Source organism: Sabethes cyaneus, chromosome 2 (genome assembly GCF_943734655.1).
Source record: "Sabethes cyaneus chromosome 2, idSabCyanKW18_F2, whole genome shotgun sequence".
NCBI lineage: Eukaryota > Metazoa > Arthropoda > Insecta > Diptera > Culicidae > Sabethes > Sabethes cyaneus.
The window spans coordinates 203,172,173-203,186,267 of record NC_071354.1 but is presented as its reverse complement, the minus strand read 5'-3'; the positions used below and the strand labels follow the sequence as shown (position 1 = coordinate 203,186,267).

Here is a 14,095-nt window from a genome sequence, read left to right as displayed (position 1 = left end):
AAATTATCGGATATATGCAGCATATACAACGGAGTACAACGTGCCCACGCATCACATCTTTATTGATTTCAAAGCAGCATACGATGCAGTCGATCGAGACAAGCTATGGCAGATAATGCACGAATACGGTTTTGCAGACAAACTGACGCGACTGATCAGAGCTACATTGGATCGAGTGATGTGTTTCGTACGCATCTCTGGGACATTCTCGAGTCCCTTCGAGACGCGACGAGGGTTGAGACAAGGTGACGGTCTATCCTGCATGCTGTTCAACATCGCTCTTGAGGGGGTGATCCGACAAGCGGGCATCGAAACGAGAGGCACGATTTTTACCAAAAGTAGCCAACTTCTAGGCTTTGCAGATGACTTCGATATCATTGCCAGGAACTTTGCGACGGTGGAGGCAATCTACGCCAGACTGAAAGCGGAGTCTAGGAGAATTGGGCTAAAAATAAATGCGTCGAAGACCAAATACACGAAAGGAAGAGGCTCAAAGGAAACAAATGTGCGCCTCCCACGGACGGTAACCGTTGACGGCGACGAACTAGAAGTGGTAGAAGAGTTCGTGTATTTGGGATCGTTGGTGACCGCGGACAACAACACTAGTAAGGAGATTCAGCGGCGCATCCAAGCGGGAAATCGGGCCTACTTTGCCCTTCGTAAAACGCTACGATCAGGAAGCATACGCCGCCGCACGAAGCTAACAATGTACAAAACCATTATTAGACCGGTAGTTCTTTATGGACTTGAAGCCGTAACGCTGCTTACGGAGGACATACGCGCCCTTGCCGTGTTTGAGCGGAAAGTGCTGCAGACGATATTTGGCGGAGTACAAACTGAAAGCGGAGAGTGGCGGAGGCGTATGAATCACGAGCTACAGGCACTGCTTGGGGAGACTCCCATCGTACATCTAGCGAAAGTTAGCAGGCTACGGTGGGCCGGACACGTCGTAAGGATGTCGGACGACAGTGCGACGAAAATAGTCCGTCTGTTCAAAGGTTCCAGATCGTTTTCAGGGTAATGGTATGGGGATGTTTGTTCAAAAATTTGATAGTGTCATTGCTGTTCATTGAACATGATGATAAAATTAGCAAAAACACTACAAGAATGCACCAAACTGCTTTCAGCAACATTCTGCACCGTCTCACCAGGCGAAAGCTGCACCGACTTAATGTAAGGACAATTTTCCGGATTTTATTTCTTCGAAAAAGTGGCGTGCCTCGTCGCCTGAGTTCAATCCTCTCGACTTCTATCCCATGCATGGGATTAAGTGCTAGTAAGTGGTTTGTTTATTTTAACGTCGCAGTTTTTACGTAGTTTTTACTATCTTTCTTGACATTTTTTATCACGTCTTTGTCGTTTTTTTTCGCGGCCTTTTCGTCGTATTTTTTCCGTTTTTTATTTACATCGACTTTTCGCCTACTTGTCATACCTTTTCTCTCCTCGTTCCCTCATCTTTTCGCTGTCTTTTCGTCGGCTCTTCGTCGTCTTTTTGCCGCTATCTTTTCATTGTTTAGTCCCATTTTTTCGTTACCTTTTCATTGTGTTTTCGACGCATTTTTGCCGTCTTCTTATCATCTCTCTGTCGTATTTTTGTCGCCTTTTCATGGTCTCTTCACCCTCTTTACATCACATTTTCCTTTTCTGTTTATTATTTGTTGACCTCCGCATTTGCATATTGGCATTTTTGTATTTTTCGCTTTTTTTTCAATATCTTTTTACCATTTTTGAGTATTTTTTGTTATTGTTTTGGCACCTTTGTTATGGTATCGTCATTTTGTGTTTTTTTCGTTTTGTATTGTCTTTTCACCTTGTCATTGTTACCTTTTTGTTGTCCTGTTTGTTGCCAAGACAACTAAAAGTGCCGCGAAAGATAATCTTTAAGACTGTCGCAGAGGCCTTAAATCCAAAACCCTTCGCGAATAAAAAAAATAAACCAAAAAGTTGATTTTTACTATCGTTTCCTAACCTATAATCGTCGTCTTTTTTTTGCATATTTTGTCGCCTCTTTTAGCCCTCCGCTACTCGCGCTGTTGAATTTTTACAACGCCTGTGAACCGTTAACTTTACTTCGGCATATCTCGGGATTCCATCAATAACGAAAATTACAGTTTTCAGCAAAGTTGATTCGCAGACCAAGTGAAAGAGCTTGGAAAACGGTGGAAAAAGTTTTAGAGGTTTTCACCAAGTGGCATTAATATTCGAGTGAATTCTGTTAGGTTTTAACATGCCTATAAATTAGAGATGATCGGGTAAGAAAATTTGAATACCTGAACCCGACCCGTACCCGATTAAGAAAAGAATTAAAAACCCGTAGCCGACCCGAACCCGCAAGTTTATTATTTTTGATACCCGAACCCGTCGGGTACGAGACGGGCCCGGGTCCCCGACCATCTTTAGTGTTAAATGTGGTCGATAGAGATACCCGACCCGCCCCTACCCGGTTTCAAAAACAAAAATTAAGAACCCGTACCCGACCCGAACCCGCAAATTATTTTTTTTCAATACCCGAACCCGACCCGAACCCGGCGGGTACGGGTACGGGTGCGGGTTTCGGGCAAATTTTCCGTTACCCGACCATCTCAACTATAAATCGAAATTGTTCATCGTTCGTTCATCGTATATGACACTTGCAAACGTCTTTTTGTCATCTCTCTGTCGTATTTGTAATTTTTGTTGTGTTTTTGTTTTTTTTTGTTGTTGTTTAGGTGTCTTTTCATCGTGTTTGCGCCATCTTTACATCGCTTCTTTGTCTCTACTCAGCGGTTTGTTATCATATTTTAACGACTTTTATGGCGTTTTTGGTTGATCGTTTTTAATCGTTTTTTCGGAGGTATTTCATCGTATTTTTTTGTTCTTCGTACTTTTTCAATGGGGTTTTCGCGTAGTTGTCATTACCTTTTCGTCGTGTTTCCATCGTATTTTTGCTGCCCTTTTGTCATTGTCTTTTTGTCGTTCTTTCGTCGGCTTTTTGTCATCTCTTTGTTGTCTTTTCTTCAAATTTATTGTCTTATTGGTTTTTGTTGCGTTTTCGTCGTATTTTCATCATCTGCTAATCTTTTTGCGTCTGTTTTTGTTGCTGTTTTTTCGAAGGCTTTTGCCGTTTTTGTCGTATTTTTTGCTTCTATTTTAGCGTACGCCACTTTGTCGTTTTTTATTCGTTTTTTATCATATTTTCATCGTATTTTGTCATCATTTTGCCATTTCTTTTTGTCCTTTCATCATTGTTTTGCCTTTTTTCCATCGTCTTGCTGTCAGTTGTCTTTTTACTGCCTCTGTTTTGCTTTTCAGTCGTATATTCGACATCTTTTCGACGTCTTTTTAGCAAATTTTGTCGCCTTCTTGGTGCTATTTAATCAACGCTTTTTTATCATTTTTAGTGTTCTTTTCTTCGTATTCGTCGTCTCTTCGGCATTTCTCCGTCGTATTTTTGTCGTTTTTTGACGCCTGCTATTAGCATTTTTTGTCGCTTTTTCCACTTTTTCGGTAGGCCTTTATGTTACTTCGAAGATTCTGTTGAGGCGCTGTGTACTAACTTATTGCAGTGCACCTACCGTATAGCTAATTAGAAAACAAACGTCACTACAATCATAGGCTCACTGATGCGAGATCTACGGAATTAGGAAATTTCTACGGACCTACGGATCAAGTGCTCAAATCTACGGATTTTCATAAACTTCACGGAAAAGATTGAAAATTTCTTTAAATCACAAAACTCAACATAATATCGTGAATAATATCCCGAAAAGCATAACTTTTCTCTTTAAGAGCCGAGTTCTTCTGAGACGAAGAAACGAACAGAATAGTAAAGAGGGTTTACTATTTTATTAGTGAAATATTTTCGTTTCTTTTTCTTCGCACACCCCAACGGTTTCTAATAAGAACTCTGTAGTGCGACATAAATTCACTATTATCAAGCGAGTAAGGTTAATCTTTTCAACCTAGTAACTGGAATCATCACCAATTACATTGAAAATATGCTTGTCAAGCAAGGAGGGGTGCAGTGGGGAGGCTATAATGAAAAACTGATAGTTCAAATTGCTAAATTGCAAATATGTGTGGGACACGCAGAAAATAACCACGCTAATAATTTTCGTGTGGGAGTCTAAAAAGGTGGAAACACCGCAATAAGCCATCAGAAAACACGACAAAAAGGTGATAAAAAGGTGAATAAAATAAGAAGAAGAGACAACGAAGAGCCGTTGTAAAGACAACGAAATTGCTATGAAAAGATGACGAAAAAGTAATAGAAGGATAATGAAAACATGATGCAGAGTTGACGAAAAGACGACGAGAGACTATAATAATACGTCGGAATCAATTTGACGAAATAGTACTTATTCAGCGACAAAACAACACGACCAAGGGCGTATAGAATTAGAACGCGTTAAAAAAGCGACGAAAAGATGACAAATACACTGCAGCAAGACGGCGAAAGAACGACGAAAAGGTAGCAGAAAGACAATATTTGTTTTGTGTTGACAACAAATAGAACGACCAAAAAAAGTGCCGTGACAACGACAAAGACGATAAAAAACTGGCAAAAAATAGAAGAAAAGACGACAAAAATACGGAAGAAACGAAGAAAAATGCTAAAAGCAAGCGTCAGAAAGCGACAAAAATACGACGGAGAGATGCCGAAGAGACGACGAATACGAAGAAAAGAAAACAAAAAAATTCTGTTTCGAAGATTTTGGCATTTCTTCTGGAGCGCTTCCCCAACACAGACATCAAATTCGTCTATGTGTAACCGTTATACATAAAAATCTTCATCCTGTTGGGACGAAAAAACTGTCAGTTTTACTGGAGTATTTCCCAAGCTCTGAGGTGGGTGAAACGGCTTTTTTGTGGTAGCGGCTCTGAACCGTTTATTTTCTGCCATGAACCGATTCGAATGAGCGACTCCTGGCTCACGGTTCATTTGTTCGCCAAGTTCACAGTTCACAGATTCACGAACCAAACTTCGTGTCACCTTCGGGTACGTTAGAAGAACCGTAGTTCTTTTTCAAGAGCCGTTCTTTTAAACGATCTTTCTTGTGAACCGGTTCATTTGAACGGTTCGTGAGCTGTTGCCTGTGTAGCAATGTGTTCACAAAAAAATGTATGGGGAAATTTCAAATCTTTCATATTTTCGTGACGGTAATAGAACCTAAATTATGAAATGACGCCATGCGGTAAGACATCGTCCTACATCAACAGCAACAGCTTTCCAGAAACGTAGGGTTCCGGAGGGTATTTTCAGCCTACATTCCTTTTCTTTTGCTGCGCGAACAAATTGAAGTAATCGCATACGTAAATCAGACCGGATCAAGTCGCAACATTTTATAAAATGAGTCATTGACAGCAAACGATAAAGAATTTTCTAACCTACATTTTACTCTAATCAGACTATACAGAATTTTGTCACTTGGTTCAGTCTGACTTAATACCGACCAATAATGTTCAAGTTTATTTGTTCTAGAAATTAAACAGCTGTTAATGCAGTGTTACAGAACAATTCTGCTTCTTTTTATCAAGGAGGAACGTAAAAATTCCCGTTGTAGGGATCAGAGAAAAATATTGTTTGGTTGAGGACTGAGAAGTAGCAGAGATGAAGTCACGTACTCTCCGCACTGAGAGAGCTATACTGATGTAGAAAGGGAGAAAGCAGAAATAAACGAACTCAGTGTTGTGATTGATCCTCTCGCGTAAAAACGTCTTTTTATTCGTTCGCAATTGAGAAAATGTCCGCCAATTCGCGAAATCACCACATCCGTCTGATATGAATATATAAATCAATTTTCATTCACTAGCGGAAAATTCAGCTTGTTGTTAATTCCAGCCTAAACAAACTGAGATGTATCATTTACATTACTACAAATGTGCGAAGTAGAGGCGTCAAGAAGGCTTCTAGCATATTGAGTAAAAATCCATACTAAATTAATTTTATTGCCGATATGTTAACAGCATTTTGACTCTTTTTTGGTTTGCTGTTCAAGTACAGCAATCCACCGAATAGGCCCTTGGGTGGTGCTGCTTGCTCATCACAATTTCTCAGGTTTCTTCAAATAGATATAGGGTACGTTGCTGCTTCGTCGTAATTGCCTATTCCCGTCCTATCCAACACAAATTATTTAAAATATCAGCATTTTTATGACACACAACGCAAAACTAGTTATTCTCTAACATTTTAGTTTATTGTCTATCATACGCGATCAATCAAAGCGAGCTGAGATCTATTTAAATGCTTCTTATCATTGAAGAAGTCCTACCAGCCAAATTTCCTACGTTTTTTCGTGCGACGAAGAAGAAAATGTCGACTAATCGTTTTAATTTCCGTCATTCATAAATGAAAATAACTCACGCAAGGCATTGTCGTTATTCTACAGCCAGGAAAACTTCCCTGACCTAAAGAAATTTTGCAGAATAACATTTGTTATGCCGTCCTACATAAATACATGCGCGCTAGCTTCGGAAACATTATTGTTATTTTTAGTTCGGACGATGAAAAATTTTGATGGACGGATTTTAAAACGGTACGACGAATTTAAGAAATAAAGTCAGTTGCGTAATTCCAATAATATGCTTTAATAATCGCTTTTCAGTGATTTCAAAGTTTACGGATCGGAAGGTAAGTGTGTTTTAGTTAAATTAGCACAAGAACATTTGGAGTATTCATTGAATCCATCCAACAAATGATAAAAATTAGAATGGCTTTACTTACTACGACGCGAATTAGAAATAAACCCTAGCTGATTTTTGGTTACGGCGCACGCAAAACACATACATCATATGCTTGACGTACTCTCATATGAGTAGGTGAGGACAAGCGACACGTTTGCAAGTTTGTAGTGCTTGACCAAAGCTTCAAGGTGAAGCACTGATCAGAAATCCACTTACTCTATTTTATCCTCTAGGCTTGTGATGCTAAGAAAAAATAAAGCTTAAATATGCAATAACGTAGCAAGTAAATGTCCTGCAGAAACGTGTGTTTTACTTACATCGATAATTGCTTAGGACAATGTGTTCTTGTAAAATGCACACAAGAAAAATTAAGCATGAAAAACAAATTTTTAAAGAGTTTTCTAACAAAATGCTCTATAGTTCTGCACCGGATAAAGATCTAAATCACACATTTCATCGTAACACGGGCTTGAACCTAAATCTTGGATTAACCTCCTGCGGTAAAACGTAGTCCTGCCTCACAAAGATTAATTTTTTAAGTAGTGCTTGGCGCAATGAATATAGGATATGCGTAAGCAAGCCATGCTTCCTTTCTAATATCAATTTAAAAACACGCTCGAATTTGATCCTACAGGATTGGCTGTATGCGCACTACATTAGCGCAAATCTAACGGAAAAAAAATATTTACCAATGTTACTGACAAATTCGATCGTGTCACATCATAACATAACACCTGGAGGATGTGATACAATAAGACTTTTTATACTTTGCGAAAAAAAAACGACAGCAATTTCAACAATATTTTTACTCACCGTTGGTTCCGACTTGGGCGGTACTGCCAGCACTTGGGCGCGCAACGCGAGCACCACCAGGCAGGCCACCGCAAGCTTCATCCTCGGACCGACGCGGACTCGACGCGGCTAGCTGGTTGGCTGGTTGACTGGCTGGGAATCTATAGCAAGATTGTTCAATTGGCAATTTCACTGGCACCGTAACGTAACCTACAAACCACTTTAGAGTGCGGCTTCTTCACTCGTGCTGAATCGAGGCGGCGTGCGCGGCTCTTCAAGGCGGCTCGAAAATCTAATTCCTGCTGACAGTTTCGGTTTGATTTATTGCCCTATCGAGGAGTAGTAGTAGTAGCTGGTAGTACCGCAGCAGCACACTCGCGATTGTATGTAGATTTGTTTACGCGCTGAAATCGCACGACTGAACCGGTTCCGAACAGAGGTTCTATTATCACTTTCCACAACGTACGCGTAGCTGCCTCGAGCACTCACCACACCAACGGCAACACGCGACCGGGATGATTAGCAGCAGCCACTAGTTGGCAGTAATATACCACGAATCAATCTACCACTGCCGGTACTATCTCGGTGGGTGAAATTCCACCAGCCAACAGATACGTTCCAGAGCACAATTGCAAATGTACCGCTCTGCAGTAACAGTCCTATTGTTGTGATATGAAGTAATATTATTTACACATCTTCTTCGCCAACGCGCAGCACTTTCCAGTGAACTCTCGGGTCTACTACTCTCTCTTACTCTGGCTCCGCTACCCACTGCATGCGCACCAGCCAAGGCACATTCAATTCTCACTCAACAATATTTCTTCTTAATACAAATTGACCTGATTTGATAATAAATTTATTTATTTGATTTTCGACTTCTCGCATATTTTCCGCCCCAAAGGAATAACGCCAGTTGGGAAGGTGTCTTATTGCTTGCACTCAGACCAGCTGCTTCGGTTCAGTCAGTCAGTATCAGCAGCACCGCGATAGGGGGAGTGACGACCGGGACCGCACATTTATCGACTCTCTGTGATTCTGTCCCGCGCTCCTCGATCGATGGCCTCATCGACTTGTTCAATCAATTAACACCGAACAGCGCCGCACCAGAGGCACAAGGCACAAGGCAGACGAATTTCTGCGAATCCTGTTTGGTAAATCTGTAAGGCAGAAAATTGCGATAAAAATGTAGAGTAGGTTAGTATAAAGCAATTACGGGAGGTTGATTAGCTAAAACTAAGATTGCCATCAGCAAACCGCCGACACGCCAACGCAACGCAACGCAACGCAAGGGTTGATGGAGGCGCATGATGATAAAAGCATGTTTGATGATGGATATAGCTGCTGTTTGAACCCGATACCCTGCTCTGTGCATACACTACTTTGTGCACTCATTCCGATCTGAGATCACGCAGTTATGCAGTCTATTTCCAGTCAGTAAGCAATTGCTTCAATTATTAAATCGTAAATTAACCGACATTTGTCCACTAGCTGGCTGGTGCCGTTCAAGTGCATTCGCGTAAGCCGGGCGACATTAAGTGTGTGGGTTGCGCTTTTAGCTTTCTTTGTCACGACACGACATCCAGCGGTCAAAGTCAGGCCAGTTCAGCTCAGCCAGTTTAGTTGGTTCAGCGCGCTGAGGACAACGATTTTTGGTCTGCCTGTCTGAGAAGCTGCGCAGTATTCCACCAAGAGACGAGATCGCTCCGAAGCGGGCGGGTGGCAGGCCGGCCGGCGGCGTGCCAATTCCCTATATTTTCATTCCGCACAAGGGTGACATCCCTGGCGGATCAATCTCTAATCTAAACGACTTGCGAAATAATTTAATGTTACGAGCGTCAACTATTTTTGGTCCAAGACTACGGTACTTTCTCTAAGAAAACGATCCTAACCGTAATATCTAGCATCATCTTAATGGACGTTAGAAACATAAATTCCTGGGGCTGATGATCTAGTTTTTGCTTGATGCATTTTTTACCTCTCAACTTATTTGTGGATGTAGAAAAGATATAAATACATCTGATCGTAACATGTTTATGTGTTCTGGTAATCCTGATGGAAATGTGCATCAAGAGTCTTATCATTAACTAACGAAAGTTGGTTCCCTGAAGCAGCGAGTAGCATTCGCAACCGAAGAAATTACGCAAAACTATGACGACGCGAAAAGTGTTATCACCAATATCATTTTTTTCAGAAAGTGTCTAATGCGAAGAATGATAAAAATAGGTGAACTGGAAAATTTTCGATACCTAGGCCAAAAATATGCTGGTTTGTTCAATACCAGATGGGATTCTAAACTCACGCTCTTTCGGTTGCCGGCCGAATGTAACTAACTAAACTGCTTCCGCACCCTTATACCAGGTTGTCGATTATCTAATTCAAATATTCTTATTCTCCCAATTCTATTAATCCACACGCGCACCACACATTCGTCAAGGCGACGAAATAATTTTTTGAATGATTGAGTCATTCTCGCTGAAACGGGGCTACTGACTGAGGTGTTATCCAAATATTGGAACTTTTGCGCTTAATTGGTTAAAAATGGTTAAAAAATAAGAATTACACTTTTGATACCTCGAAATCGTGAACCCCTGGTTCGCCAAGGGGCCTAGCAGGTTAAAAAAAAGTTGAATTTTGAGCAAACCTTAAGATCTATATCATGTGATATTTCATAAATTTGCCATGAAACAACTAACAAATGGCCCGGTTCTGTAAAGAAGAAGAACAAGTCTTTCAAATGAAGTAAAATCTTTTTTGGCGGTCATCTTGGATTTGGTCGCCATATTGGATTTTATAAAAAAAAATCACCGTTTTCACCATGAGCCCCCCAGCCGATTTTAATTTTACGACCACCATTGGAAAACTGAGAAAAAATACTACAAGAAACATTTATAAAAGTTGGTGTGCATTGTCGTTAACTGAATGAAACATCCATTTATCTGTAGTAAGGTTCACAATTTTCACATAATATTGTAATAGTTCCAAAATTTGCTATAAAACAAACTACAAACGACACAGTTTTGTAAAGAGGAGAGATAGGGCTTATAAACAAAGTGAAAACAAATTGGCGGCCATCTTGAATTTGGCCGCCATGTTGAATTTTATCAAAATATCGGCGTTTTTACCATGAGCCCCCCAACCGATTTTGATTTCAAGCCCACCATCGGAAAGCTGAGGAAAGCTGCTATAAGAAACAATTATCAAATTAGGTGTGCAATGGCATTAACTAAATAAAACAATTAATTTTCTGTAGCAATATATTCCATCATATGAGAGTTGTAAACCTTGATACAGATAATTAATTGTTTCCTTTATTTAATGCCACTACACATGTAATTTGATTAATATTCCTTATAGTATTTTTTCTCAGCTTTCCGATGGTGGTCTTAAAATTAAAATTGGTTGGGGGAATCATGGCGAAAACGGCGATTTTTCAATAAAATCCAACATGGCGGCCAAATCCAAGACGGCCGTCGATTTTTTCTTACTTCGTTTATAAACCCTACCTCTCATCCTCTTTACAAAACTGTGTCGTGTAGTTTGTTTCATAGCAAATTTTGGAACTATCACAATAATTATATGAAAATTGTGAACCTTGCTACAAATAACTGGTTGTTTTATTCAGTTAATACCATTTCACACCTAATTTTATGAATGTATCTTGTAGCATTTTTTCTCAGCTTTCCAATGGTGGTCTTAAAATGAAAATCGGCTGGGGGCTCATGATGAAAACGTCGATTTTTTGATAAAATCCAATATGGCGACCAAATCCACGATGACCGCCAAAAATAATTTTACTCCATTTGAAAGCCCTGTTCTTCTTCTTTACAGAACCGGGCTATTTGTTAGTTGTTTTATGGCAAATTCATGAAATATTACATGATGTAGATCTCACGGTTTGCTGGAAATTCAACTTTTTTCAACCTGTTAGGCCCCATTGCGAACGTGGGGTCCACTATTTCGAGGTATCAAAAGTGTAATTTCTATTTTTTAACCATTTTCAACCAATAAAGTGCAAAAGTTCCAATATTTGAACACCTCGTGTCAGTAGTGGCCCCGTTTCAGCGAGAATTACTCAATGCTGTTTGTTTCTGCCGCCGAGAGAATAGATCGTTATTTGCTCGATCAGTGCGATAGAAACAGGTAGTCTGTTGTTGGATGTCGCCCCGGCAAGTTTAGTGATTCTGTACGCGGTCAAGACGTAAAACCTTTTTTACCAAAAAGAAAAAAGTTTACGTCTTGACCGCGTCACAGCCAGATACGAGTACAAAAAGTTTTCCAAAGAAAAAAACGCTTATAAAAAAAAAAAAAATCTGGCGTGAAAAAAATGAAAGAAAAAACGTTACAAAATAACAGGGAAAACGGGACACAAAAAAAAGAAAAAAAAGTGGAAATGCAGAACACGGGTGTGAAAAAAGAGGAAAAACGAGGAAACTGAATAGAAAAAACCCAAGCAACAATGTAAGTTTTATTGTACTCTCATGGTGGTCTTCAAGACCAATTTTGGTCTTAAACGCCATCATAAGAGTGTAATAAAACCCAAATTGTTACTTGGGAAATATGAACGAAAGAAATGGAGAAAATACGGGCACCTTAAAATGGAGGAACGAGAACAGAACAAGAGGAAAAACGGAACAGGAAAAAAAAGCAAGACAAAAAGAATAAAATGGAAAAGGAAAACAAAACGTGACAGTAACGGAGAAAAAGCAGAACATAATAAGAGGAAGAACGGACAGACAATACGGAACGGAACGAAAAGCGGGAGGAACAATACGAAAACTGGGACCATAACAAAAGAAAAAACTCGAAGTGAGACAGAAAATGACAAAAAAACGAGACAGGAAAACGAGTAAATATGAATCAAAAAAAGGCGAGAACGGTAAATCAGGACTCAGGAAAAGGACGAAAAACGGGACAGAAAATGAAGAAAAAATGAACGAAGAAAGAGGAAACCGCGAGCAGAAATAAGAAAAAAAGTTAAAACGAGAGAAAACAAGGAAACTGACTAAAGAAAGAGGAAAAACGTGAAAAAAAAGAGAAAAGAAAAATTTAAAATGAAAGAGAAAAATACGTTAAACGAGAAGGAAAATAGTTTAAAAGAGTTAGAAAAATACGAAAACTGAAAAAAAGGAAAATAGGAAATAAAATAAGACAAAACGAGTTTGAAACAAGTAATACAGGACTGAAAATAAAAAAAAACGGAACAAAAAATAAAAAAAAGGAGCAATGAAACAGGAAACACGGGACAGAAAAAAGAAAACGAAAGAAAAAGAAGAAAAATGAGAGTGAAAATCAGGAAAATGGTAAGGAAAAAGAGAAAAAAGGACTGGAAAGAAGAAAAAACTGAATGAAAAAGAGGTCAAACGTGTTAGAGGATAAAACGATAAAAGTCAATCCCAATTTCAAGTCTTCGTGTCTAATTGAGTGTTCCACTTGAAGTAAAAGTCACAGTTGAAATTACTGCAAATTAAAGTCCAATGTCCAGTAAAATATGAAGTAGAGCTACAAGCCAAAATTAGTCCAACTTGAAGTCTTCTACACGTTGTACGTATGCAGTTCCCCCCTGTCCTTGACTCTCTGGACGAAAAACTTGGACAGATTCAATTTTATGGTCCCATCCTTGACCAAAGCATTGGGACCCTGCTTAAACGCTTTCACGACACGTTTGTGATCCTGATGACTAATAGAACATCCATTCTAAGCGCATTTCTCCTTCCGTTCGATGCTCAGAGTTTCGTAGTAACGTTTAATCACAGAACTCACCGTTAACTGCACGATTCCGAGTTGTTTTCTGATATCCCAACGAAAGATTTGAGGATTTTCTAGGTGCTTGCGTAAATTCAATTCGATTCCAATTTTCGAAAAGCTACTTCTATCCAAATTTTCTAGAGAAAATACCCAATGGGTAGTTTTCTAACGCGTTTTTTGCCGTGAAGCAATTTGATGTGAGACACCCTTTAATTCCAATTTTAGGGCCAAATTAGTCAAATTCTGTCAAATTTAAATTTTGATTTCAAGTCCAATTTCAAGTACAATTTGAATTCCACTTTCAAGTCTAATTTCAAATGTGATTCCAAGATTAATCTCCAGTTCAATTTAAATCCATTTTATGTCCGATTTCAAACCCAACTTCAATTTCAATTTAAAGTTCAATTTCATGCCTAATTTCAACTCAAATTTAGACTTTAATTTCAAATCTAATTCCTAATTAGATTTGAATCTAATCTAATTTCAAGTCTAATTCAATTCCTATTTCAAGTCTAATTTCAAATAAAAATTTTGAATTCTCTTTTAAGTCTGATTTCATGTCGAATTCCAAGTAATACTTCCAGTCCAGATTACTCTTAAATTAAGTCCGATTTCAAATCCAATTTCCAATTCAATATGAAATAAAGCATAGCCGTTAGTCCTAGGTCAAGCCTTATTTAATGTCCTATGTCAGAAATTATGATACAAAAAAATATTTCGTTATTTGATTTCTAATTCATTACAACTGTCCTGCTTGCAGCTGTTGTCAGTTCCCGTCGAGCCGTTCTACATCTCGTGCAGAAAAGAATTACGTGGCGACTCCGCTTGTCCAAACTAATATAATATCTTATTTATCAATTTTATTGATTATTTTCGGTGAAATGATGGTAACTTT

The 14,095-nt window shown here is 39.1% G+C and overlaps 1 protein-coding gene across 2 annotated transcripts in view; it reads right to left on the bottom strand.

Moving 5' to 3' along the window:
- The window catches only part of LOC128733689 (SPARC-related modular calcium-binding protein 2), a 68,651-nt gene extending 60,048 nt beyond the window's left edge, over positions 1–8,603 (bottom strand). For both annotated transcript variants that reach the window (XM_053827451.1, XM_053827452.1), the window contains exon 1: positions 7,477–8,603. In XM_053827451.1, coding sequence (XP_053683426.1) covers positions 7,477–7,557 — 81 coding nt within the window. In that variant the 5' untranslated portion in view covers positions 7,558–8,603. The remainder of the gene's footprint in view (positions 1–7,476) is intronic.
- Between the last annotated feature and the right edge of the window lie 5,492 nt (positions 8,604–14,095).